The sequence below is a fragment of the Macaca nemestrina genome, chromosome 1 (assembly GCF_043159975.1).
Source record: "Macaca nemestrina isolate mMacNem1 chromosome 1, mMacNem.hap1, whole genome shotgun sequence".
Classification (NCBI taxonomy): Eukaryota; Metazoa; Chordata; class Mammalia; order Primates; family Cercopithecidae; genus Macaca; species Macaca nemestrina.
The window spans coordinates 187406453-187417541 of NC_092125.1; the positions used below are offsets into that span (position 1 = coordinate 187406453).

The 11089-nt window shown below is 54.4% G+C and overlaps 1 protein-coding gene across 5 annotated transcripts; it reads left to right on the top strand.

Annotated features, from left to right (window-relative positions):
- The first annotated feature begins 679 nt into the window (after positions 1-679).
- Positions 680-10225, top strand: LOC105494958 (protein O-linked mannose N-acetylglucosaminyltransferase 1 (beta 1,2-)). 5 transcript variants are annotated; one of them, XM_011764042.3, is made up of 23 exons: positions 680-796; positions 1258-1427; positions 2046-2160; positions 2281-2399; positions 3053-3118; positions 3209-3322; positions 4186-4303; positions 4496-4594; positions 4747-4874; positions 5222-5292; positions 5527-5602; positions 5777-5860; positions 5950-5991; positions 6207-6265; positions 6573-6645; positions 6727-6855; positions 6940-7065; positions 8375-8439; positions 8642-8686; positions 8919-9054; positions 9341-9450; positions 9551-9666; positions 9928-10225. In XM_011764042.3, exons 2-22 carry the CDS (start codon positions 1308-1310, stop codon positions 9636-9638), a joined length of 1983 nt encoding a protein of 660 aa, XP_011762344.1. In that variant the 5' UTR covers positions 680-796; positions 1258-1307; the 3' UTR covers positions 9639-9666; positions 9928-10225. The 5 variants fall into 5 exon arrangements, with proteins under 5 accessions (XP_011762344.1, XP_011762348.2, XP_011762347.1 ...); XM_011764046.3 differs by having other exon boundaries at positions 9341-9424; XM_011764044.2 differs by lacking the exons at positions 680-796; positions 1258-1427 and adding an exon at positions 1630-1822.
- The last annotated feature ends 864 nt before the right edge of the window (positions 10226-11089 follow it).

Consider the following 11089-nt stretch of genomic DNA (forward strand, 5'->3'; position numbering starts at 1 on the left):
AGCCTGGCCAACATGGTGAAACCCCGTCTCTACCAAAAATATAAAAACTAGCTGGTGTGGTGGCGCACGCCCATAGTCCCAGCTACTCAGGAGGCTGAGGCAGGAGAATCGCTTGAACCCAGCAGGCGGAGGTTGCAGTGAGCCGAAATGGTGCCACTGCACTCCAGCCTGGGCGACAGAGCGAGGCTCCGTCTCAATTAAAAAAAGAAAGAAAGAAAGAAAGAAAGAATGGTAATAGCGCCTACCTCATGGGGTTGTTGTGGAATTAAACATCATCAGTAAGGTGCTTAGAACAGTGGCAGAACCTGGATTTTAATCTCCCTTGGCCTCCAATGGCTGTGCATGCCCCAGGACCAGGTAACGGCCTTGTCCAGGAGGGGTATGGGGAGGCTGGTGTGTGTGCTGTGTCCAAGGGTTGCAGCCCCTCTGACCCTGGCGTGCCCTGTGATCTGGTCCAAGGAGCTAGGGCTCTGACTGGAGTCGGGTTTGCCATCGGCTGTGCTGGGGAGCGGGCTGCTCTCGTGCAGGCAGCAACACCAGCCAGCCGGGTTGCGAAGCTGCCTAGCGCTGTCTGAGCATTCGCCTTAGTCGCTGGCTGCTGACACCCGACGACGCTGCCGCCGCCGCCCTAAGCACCGCCCGTCGCCCTCTCACCCCGCGGCGGCGGCGGAAGCGGGGGGGCGGGCCAGGCCGGGGCGGGGCCGCAAGCGGCATGGAGGAGGCGGAGGCCGCGGCTAGCCGGGCCGAACAGTGAGGGCCCGAGCGGGGCCCGAGCGGGGCCCGGGGCCCCTAAGCCGTGAGTGCCTCCGCGTGGGGGTCCGGAACGGGTAGCGCTGCCGATGCAGGTCTCCTGAGCCCTCGGGCGGCTCCGGGCCCTGGGAGGAGAGAAGCTGGGGTAGATAGGATGGGACGAGGGTTGAAGACTGGTGCAGGAGAGGTCGCTCTTTGCCCACCACATGCTTGGGAAGGCCTGGAGCTTGGTCCTTGTAGGGGCTAATGAACTTTGAGCCGATTATTTGGCCTACACCCCTGGATAGCCTTGATTCAGAGAGTTACTCCAGTCTCAGGGAATTTCCAGGTGATCCAACCCCACTGAAGGGTTTCCTGCCAGCCCAGAGAAGTTGAGCCACTTTCCCCATGTCACACAGTATGGGTGCTTGCAGGGAAGAGTTGCTGGGAGGTCCTCCCTTATCTCCCCAGAAGGCATCAGACTTTGGGAGGAGCATCTTACCCCATGTGGCCCTCTGGTCCCGTCAGATTCCTGAAGCCATGGGCTGGCCAGGACATTGGTGACCCGCCAATCCGGCATGGACGACTGGAAGCCCAGCCCCCTCATCAAGCCCTTTGGGGCTCGGAAGAAGCGGAGCTGGTACCTTACCTGGAAGTATAAACTGACAAACCAGCGGGCCCTGCGGAGATTCTGTCAGGTATAGAGATGTCCCAAACCGTCGCCAACCAAGGGCTTCCTCCCAGCCTCCTCCCCACCTAAATCAGGCACTGGGACCCACATTGGCCAGCCCCCGTTGGAAAGGGGCAGCACGTTCCTAGAGGGGAGACCTCTATGTGTCATGTCCGTATACGTAATGGTTTGAACCCAAAGTTCTGGAATCGGAACCCAAGCACAACTTCTAAGCTTCTGACGTAAGCCTGAAGTCTGATCAGGATGGCTTTGCCCAGAGGCACACCCCTGTGAGGCAGTTAGGGCCAGGACCCAGGTCTGATCCCCAGCTTGGGTCCCTGGGCCTGGCTCCATCTCTAGAAACCAACAATGGAGGGGACCAAGGAAATCAAGGTCTCAAATAGAAGAATACAGGAGCACTGGGTAGGGAGGGCCCTAATGGAGGGGGAAGTGTCAGGGGAGGTTCCCTGGGGAAGGTGGCTGTGAAACTAGGCCCTGGTCAGGGGAGTAGAGCTAGGCAGACAGAGGAAGAGACAGGACCCAGGTTCTCGGGATGTCTTCACTGCAGCCAGGGCCCTCCTTTCAGAAAGACCCTCTAGGATCCGAAGGAGGGGCTCCTCTTAATCATCCCTACCCCTCCCCTCAGACAGGGGCCGTGGTTTTCCTGCTGGTGACTGTCATTGTCAATATCAAGTTGATCCTGGACACTCGGCGAGCCATCAGCGAAGCCAATGAAGACCCAGAGCCAGAGCAAGACTATGGTAGGGCCAGGCTAAGGATGGGATAGGGGGCCGTGGGTCTCACAGCTGGAGTGGCAGGCAGACCCTAAGGGGTGAGACTCTGCTGGAGAGACTATCTCCATGACCTGTTGTACCCCACAGATGAGGTCCTAGGCCGCCTGGAGCCCCCACGGCGCAGAGGCAGCGGTCCCCGGCGGGTCCTGGACGTAGAGGTGTATTCAAGTCGCAGCAAAGTATATGTGGCAGTGGATGGCACCACGGTCAGTGGGCCAGGGTCTGGTGTACAGTCACTCCATTCTGCTCAGGGCATGGTCCTCTAGTGGCAGGGTGTACTGCCTAAGTGGGAACTGCAACTCTGCCAGTTTCTAGCTGTGTGACTTTGGAGTCCTCAATTCCTTATCTATAGACTGGGACTAATGATTTCTACTTGTCAGGATTCAATGAACAGTTTGTGAAGTTTCTTGTATGTAGTGGGATCTCAAAAGTAATCATTCATAATAGTAGAAAGTCAATTCATTGATTTATTTTATAACCATCCCCTGGTCCCTTCTTTGGCCTCAGCCTTGTGCTGGGCACTGGGGACCTGAAAGTAATCAGACCTGGCCCTACCTTGAGGGGTTCAGTGTGGTGGAGGATTGTGATATCTCCAGGATGAAGCATAGACAGCAAAGGCTCTAAGAGCCATGAAAGTCATGGAGGGGAGGGTTGTAGAAAGACGTGATTTCTTCGGATGGGAGTGCTATAGAGGCTTTCTGGAAGAGGTGGCCTTCAAGCTGAGTTGGAAAAGAACTGTGTGAACAGAAGCATAGGCAGGAGGTGATGTTTCAAGCAACTGGTGTTTTAAGTACCCCCAAGACAGAGATACCTTGAATGCCAGAGTGAAAAGTTGGACTTTGTCTTTGCCACTGTGTAGGTGCTTGAGGATGAGGCCCGGGAGCAAGGCCGGGGCATCCATGTCATTGTCCTCAACCAGGCCACGGTGAGGTTCTAGGGGTGGGTGACCCAGAGGACTGGAGCTGGGCTCTTCTTGCTGATGACACCAACTCACCAGAAGTGTATCCCCTGCCAGGGCCACGTGATGGCAAAACGTGTGTTTGACACGTACTCACCTCATGAGGATGAGGCCATGGTGCTGTTCCTCAACATGGTAGCACCCGGCCGAGTGCTCATCTGCACTGTCAAGGTCAGTTATTCTGTCCTGGCCCTGACCCCTACTCCCTAGCTCCAACCCTGCTCCTAGCCCCGGCTTCTCTGCCCCTCATATAACGTAGTGGGAAGATTCTCTGAAGGAAAGTCACTCAGGTTCCAATCTTAGCCTTAACATTTTTATTAATTCAGCAAATAGTTATTGAGCAACAACTGTATGCTAGGTACTGCTGTGGGTGCTGAAGATACAATGGGAAACAAGACAGAGTCCCCACCCTCGTCGAGCTTACATTCCAACAGTGGGAGGTCAACAAAAAACAGCCAAGTAAATGTGGATAATGCTAGTAAATGATAACTTATATAAAGAAGAAAATAAAGCAGGGGATACAGAATGATGTGGGGGAGGGGACATTTTGGAAAAGGGAAGGCCCCTGCAAGGAGATGATATGTGAGCAGAAAGCTGGGGAATTGAGGAGTGAGCCAGGTGAGTATCGGGAGGAAGAGCATTCCCGGTGGAAAGAATGGCAAGTGCAAAGCCCTAGAGTGGGAAGGTACACGGCATATTGGAGGAACAAAACGGATGCCAGTGGAGGTGGAGCAGGATAAGGGAGGAGAGTAGGAGAGTGGTGGGAAAAGAAGGCAGAGAGTGGCAGGAGAGAGAGGTGCAGATTGTGTGGGTTTGTGGAAAGGACTTATTAGCTGGATGACCTTAGATGACTCAGAATCTCTCTAAGCCTTCAGTTATTATTTTTTATCTGTGAAAGAGAGAAACCATAGAAGGTTATTGCGATAATGTAACGAGCTGATTTAAGTAAAAGGTTGCTACATGGTTGGTGCTTTGTGAGGCCAGGTCTCCTGGAACCATGCCAGTCAGGCTAACTACCTTCTCTGGTCCTCCAGGACGAGGGCTCCTTCCACCTCAAGGACACAGCCAAGGCTCTGCTGAGGAGCCTGGGCAGCCAGGCTGGTCCTGCCCTGGGCTGGAGGGACACATGGGCCTTCGTGGGACGAAAAGGAGGTGCCGGCACCACAGGCCATCCACTCTATAGTATCAAGGGCCTGGGAGGAGCAGAACCCCAGGAGATGGGGTGGGGTGGGGAACAAATAGGAGCCAGTGGCAGTGGGTTGGATCAAAGTAGGCAGGGAGATGGGAAAAAGCCCCCAAAGTGGTGTCTGGGCCCCCATGGCCCTCATTCCTGCCTCCTGCCAGGTCCTGTCCTCGGGGAGAAACATTCTAAGTCACCTGCCCTCTCCTCCTGGGGGGACCCAGTCCTGCTGAAGACAGATGTGCCGTTGAGCTCAGCAGAAGGTGGAGTTAGTAGAGCATGGATGGGGCAGGGCCTGGGCTGGGGGAGGGCATTTAGATCCTCTCTGTGGAGCTTTATTCCTTTGATTGTTTGCCTGGGGCTCTTCAAACCCTGCTGGCCCCATGCCTCCATGACAACCGCATCCTTCCCTCAGAGGCAGAGTGCCACTGGGCAGACACAGAGCTGAACCGTCGCCGCCGGCGCTTCTGCAGCAAAGTTGAGGGCTATGGAAGTGTATGCAGCTGCAAGGACCCCACACCCATTGAGTTCAGCCCTGACCCGGTGAGTGGAGCCTTAGACAGTGAGGTTTGGGCTCCTTCCCAGCTCAGCAAGGGGGCCCCAGGAATGATCTAGGTTGGGCTTTCCCTGCCCGAGCCTGGGAGAGAACCAGGGGCAGGATTTACACTGCACTCTGAAAGACAGGACTAGGGTGAAGGGGCAGGCCATGTGAGCAAAGCTCAGCGTTGGAGTTGGGCTGAGTGTGTGGAGAGCCCAGAACAGGGAAGATCCTCTATCCCTTCCCTGTCTATTCCAGTCTGCACCTACCCTCACCTGAGAACTCTTCCCTAGGTGGGGATCCCAGTTTGAAGGGGGAATAAGGCAAGAGCTAAACGCTGTTTCTCCCACAGCTCCCAGACAACAAGGTCCTCAATGTGCCTGTGGCTGTCATTGCAGGGAACCGACCCAATTACCTGTACAGGTGAGCCTGGGAATGGGCTATCCCCAGCACTGAACAGGAGGGTGCTTAGCAAGTGGGAGGGTACTCAGGTCATCTACCTCCAGGAGGAACTCTTGAGGTGGGCACAAAGGCAATAGATTCTAGACCCATTCACCTCTGTGGGTAAGCATGGGGAATCTGGGCCCAGCTGTAAACACAGGGAAGCCTGAGTTGGGGGGTGACGAAGAGACCCTAACCTATACCTGGGCTCCCCAGGATGCTGCGCTCTCTGCTTTCAGCCCAGGGGGTGTCTCCTCAGATGATAACAGTTTTCATCGATGGCTACTATGAGGTGAGCAGGGCTTAGGGGGTGCCTTGGGTGGAACACAACATGAAGCAGCAGTGATTGCCAGAGACGGGCAAGGGGGACCGCCCAGGCAAGGGCTGTGAAATGTGAAGGCCTTAGATTGCAGAGGTGGGCAGGGGGAAAGTGACCTCACATGGTGAGCAGTGGCCGTGCCCCCAGGAACCCATGGATGTGGTGGCACTGTTTGGTCTGAGGGGCATCCAGCATACTCCCATCAGCATCAAGAATGCCCGCGTGTCTCAGGTACTGTGTAGGCAAGGGGGGATGGGGCAGATACCTGGCTCTGCCTTCTACCCTAAAACTCATGTGCCCTATTCCCACCCCACTCCCAGCACTACAAGGCCAGCCTCACTGCCACTTTCAACCTGTTTCCAGTGAGTACTAAGGATACAACACTTGGGCCTGGGAGGGGGAAACATGGGCGTAAGGTCTGGGCCTGTTAATATGGCAAACTCTTTGCCTCACTGGGCCTCATCCTTCACATCTGGAAAATGGGGGTAATGCTGCCTGCAAGAATATGGTTGGGGGCAAAGGAGATCACAGGATGGAGAGACCCCCTTGGGACCATGATGTCCCATTCCCCTTCCAGGAGGCCAAGTTTGCTGTGGTTCTGGAAGAGGACCTGGACATTGCTGTGGATTTTTTCAGGTGAGGGGAGTCTCTAGGTTTCAGGTGAGGTCCCTCGGTCTGCAGGGAAAGTCAGTGAGGTGTCCTAGAGAGCTTTCTGGAGGACATGAGCTCACGAGTGGGGGCAAAGCCTGGGCAAAGGTAGGATGGCAGGTGATGGGGCTGCTGTTGAAGGTAGAGTGGATGAATGGAGACAGTGGGGATTTGGGGGAAGGAGGTACTCCAGGAAGGAGGTGCTCCTGAGACCCAGCTCCAGCTCTTCCAGCATCTCTGTGTGACTAGGTTTATCCTTGCCCCTCCCTGAACTCTTTGACCCCGCCTCTCTCAGTTTCCTGAGCCAATCCATCCACCTGCTGGAGGAGGATGACAGCCTGTACTGCATCTCTGCTTGGAATGACCAGGTAGGCTGGAATGGCCAGGGTTTAGCAGGTGAGTTTATGAGACCTCAGCTAATACCTCCCACTATGGCCCCCTGTCCCCAGGGGTATGAACACACGGCTGAGGACCCAGCACTGCTGTACCGTGTGGAGACCATGCCTGGTCTGGGCTGGGTGCTCAGGAGGTCCTTGTACAAGGAGGAGCTTGAGCCCAAATGGCCCACACCGGAAAAGGTAACTGTCAGGGTAGGATGAGGGGGCTGGAGTCCCCTACCAAGTGGAAACATCTTAACCTTCATCGTGGTCCATGTCTGCCAGCTCTGGGATTGGGACATGTGGATGCGGATGCCTGAACAACGCCGGGGTCGAGAGTGCATCATCCCTGACGTTTCCCGATCCTACCACTTTGGCATCGTCGGCCTCAACATGAACGGCTACTTTCATGTGAGTGGGAGGCAGGGAGCAGGGCACAGTGTGGCATGACAGTCAAGAACAAGAACATGGACTCTGAAGCAATCTTAGCTCTGCTACTTGCTAGCCATGTAACCTTGGGGAAAGAGCTATCCTATTTTTACCTCAGTTTCTTTATCTGAAAAATGAGGATAAAGGGCTGGGCGCGGTGGCTCACGCCTGTAATCCCAGCACTTTGGGAGGCCGAGGCAGGCGGATCACGAGATCAGGAGATCGAGACCATCCTGGCTAACGGTGAAACCCCGTCTCTACTAAAAATACAAAAAATTAGCCGGGCGTGGTGATGGGCACCTGTAGTCCCAGCTACTTGGGAGGCTGAGGCAGGAGAATGGTGTGAACCCGGGAGGCGGAGCTTGCAGTGAGGTGAGATCATACCACTGCACTCCAGCCTGGGCAACAGAGTGAGACTCTGTCTCAAAAAAAAAAAAAAAGGATAAAATACTACTACCTCACTGGGTTATGATATTTTGAGGTTTAAATGAGTCAATATATGTAAAATGCTTTGAATTATAAACATGTATAAGGGTCAGCTGGTATTATTTTTATTTTTACTATTCTTAGCACTAGACTATGGGTGTCTGGGGAGAGTATTTCTGCCTCTAAGTACTGGTCCACCCCTGCAATCTCTGCTCTTTCCTGTTCTGGCAAATGCTGGAGCCCATGCTTTAGCCTGAGGAGAACAGGGAAGTCCCTAGGTACCCCCACCCCACCTGGCTGCGTTCAGAGGACCATTCCCCAGTTACAGCAAGGGAGGCCTTGAGCCAGCCCAGCCCAAAGGAATAGATAGCGTCCAACTTGGAACCTCCTAGAAGCCAGAGGCCCCTCAGAGGCTAATACAAGAGCCCCATTCCTCTCCCAGAGAGGGGCAGGCACTTCCCTCAGGTCACTCTCAGTACCAGAGTCAAAGTAGTTTTCTCCTTCCCAGCGCAGCCCGTCCCTTTGCCCAGCACCTCCTGCAGGGCCTGTTTCTGACATCTGTGGCTCTAGAACAGCAGGCCCAGGGAGAACTACAAGAGACAGGGACTACTAGTTCATGGGTCTGTAGTACAGTAATGTCAGCTGCCGTGACAGCATGAGCTCTCCAGCAATGGTGGAGGCCAAATTAAAGCTAGTAAGAGCTTGCTGCGGATGCTGCAAAGAGGATGGAGAAGACAGGGGAAATTAGAGGGCTCTTTACAGGTCTAGGACTTCATTTGTGTGTCTAACAGATGTGTGGCTGGTCAGCAAGTGGGTGTGGGCCAGACAATGGAGGTGCTGATTTTTACTCTCATACCCACTCCAGGAGGCCTACTTCAAGAAGCACAAGTTCAACACGGTTCCAGGTGTCCAGCTCAGGAATGTGGACAGGTTGGGGCTGGCAGCAGGGCAGGGGGTGGATATCTAGGAGATTTGGAGGCCAATCCCTGAAAGTCCCTTCCAATCCCGGGCCTGTGTGTTTACTCCAGCCCTGCTGCTACAGATTCCCATGTGACCCCTTGCCCTGCTCAGTGCTACCCATGGGACCTGAGGGCCTGCCCACTCCCCTGACCCATTTCTCCCTCCTCTTCAGTCTGAAAAAAGAAGCTTATGAAGTGGAAGTTCACAGGCTGCTCAGGTATGGCCTAAGACAATTGGGGTATAGCAGGGAGCAAAGAGTCAAATACTGGGGATCTTGGCCCCATAATTTACAGGGTTCTGTACAAAATGAAAATCAGGGACCTTATCTCAAACATTATTAAGAACTTCAGGGTGGCAACAGCAGAGCATTCAACCAAGTACAGGGTCCTGTGGGACACACCCATGAAGTGGGCCCTATCTTGGCCATATTCTCCCTCCCTCCACTGCAGTGAGGCTGAGGTTCTGGACCACAGCAAGAACCCTTGTGAAGACTCTTTCCTGCCAGACACAGAGGGCCACACCTACGTGGCCTTTATTCGAATGGAGAAAGATGATGACTTCACCACCTGGACCCAGCTTGCCAAGGTGCTCCAATACCATGCCCACCCTGGAGAACCCCTGCCCCTCACACATGTACTGCCCCAAGATCCAGGGAGCCTTTGCTCTGGAATCTTCAACCTCAGAACCTCCTCTTTATACTCCTAGAACCCCTCTTCCAATCTCCTTGTCCGAATTCATATTCCAAAAGATGCTATCTCTTGCAAATTGAGGTGGTTTCTGAGGAGGGGCGGGGGCTGAGCCAAAGCGTCTTCAGTGACCCCTCCCCACAGCTCTCTGACCCGTGTCTCTGTCCCCATCCCACCCTCACCAGTGCCTCCATATCTGGGACCTGGATGTGCGTGGCAACCACCGGGGCCTATGGAGATTGTTTCGGAAGAAGAACCACTTCCTGGTGGTGGGGGTCCCGGCTTCCCCCTACTCGTGAGTGACCCTTTTCTGCCCTGGGAAACGGGAGGCCTAGTGAGATCCAGGGACATAGCTAATGGCTTCTTCCCTATACATCCTTGTATTATTTTCCCAGAGTGAAGAAGCCACCCTCAGTCACCCCAATTTTCCTGGAGCCACCCCCAAAAGAGGAGGGAGCCCCAGGAGCCGCAGAACAGACATGAGACCTCCTCCAGGACCCTGCGGGGCTGGGTACTGTGTACCCCCAGGCGGGCTAGCCCTTCCCTCCATCCTGTAGGATTTTGTAGATGCTGGTAGGGGCTGGGGCTACCTTGTTTTTAACATGAGACTTAATTACTAACTCCGAGGGGAGGGTTCCCCTGCTCCAACACCCTGTTCCTGAGTTAAAGGTCTATTTATTTACTTCCTTGTTGGAGAAGGGCAGGAGAGTACCTGGGAATCATTGCGATCCCTAGCAGCTCATCCTGCCCTTTGAATACCCTCACTTTCCAGGCCTGGCTCAGAATCTAACCTATTTATTGACTGTCCTGTGGGCCTTGAAAACAGGCCGAACCTGGAGGGCCTGGATTTCTTTTTGGGCTGGAATGCTGCCCTGAGGGTGGGGCTGGCTCTTACTCAGGAAACTGCTGTGCCCAACCCATGGACAGGCCCAACTGGGGCCCACATGCTGACACAGACTCACTCAGACACCCTTAGACACTGGACCAGGCCTCCTCTCAGCATCCTCTTTGTCCAGCTTTTCAAAGCTGGATAAGTTGATCATTGATTAAAAAAGGAGAAGCCCTCTGGGGATGTGTCTTGTGATTGTGATTTTGTGGGTCGGGGGGTGCTGGAGGGAAGTGGTGGAGAGAATACTTGTGTTGGATGGTGAGTTTTCCTTACTGTCCTCCACAGAGTTTATCTTCCATTTGGGGCCATTTGGCCACCAGGGGATGCCAAACTCCAAGGTTTTTCCCCAACTCTACCCTAGGACAGCCTGACTTTAGCCCCGTCCTACTTGAGGCTTGGAGCAGCCACCCCACCTCTTCCCCACCGTTTAACCACCAGCCTGGTTCCTGCTTATCTTGCCTGGGCCGGGCACCTGCCCCAGAGATGGAGCAGGAGAGAACAAAAAGGGATACTTGGGAGTTGGAAGAGGAAATGGGAGAGCAGGTGTGCATAGTGGGGGTGGGAAGGAAGTGGATGGGACAGGACTGGGCAGGCATCATTCAAGAGACGGGCTAGGGTGAAGATGGAGATGTAGGAGCAAGGGTGTCTATGACCCTTAGAGCACTTTGCCATTCAGAATTCTCTATCCGGGCATTTTTGTGAAGAAATGGTCTTCATGACATTCTCACATAGCCAGTAACCCAAAGAGGTTAGGAAGATCGAAGTTAGTCATAGAGGCACCAGAAAATGGATGGGATTGTCCAGAGGCAGTGAATGAGAAAGCCCACAGCAGGGAAAAGGACATTTAAGGGGTCTGTGAAGGGCCTAATGTCAGGAGGGTGAGTGTAGACCACCTCTTCAGAAAGGGCCTGCCTGCCTCTGTACAAGTACAGTACTCCGGCTGGAACTCCAGCCCTCCTGCCTGCTCTCTGCCCTGCCTCTTTCACAGGTGCCTGGAGTCCAGCTCGGCGACAGCATGGGTGGTGTGTGGCTTGGACATATCTCG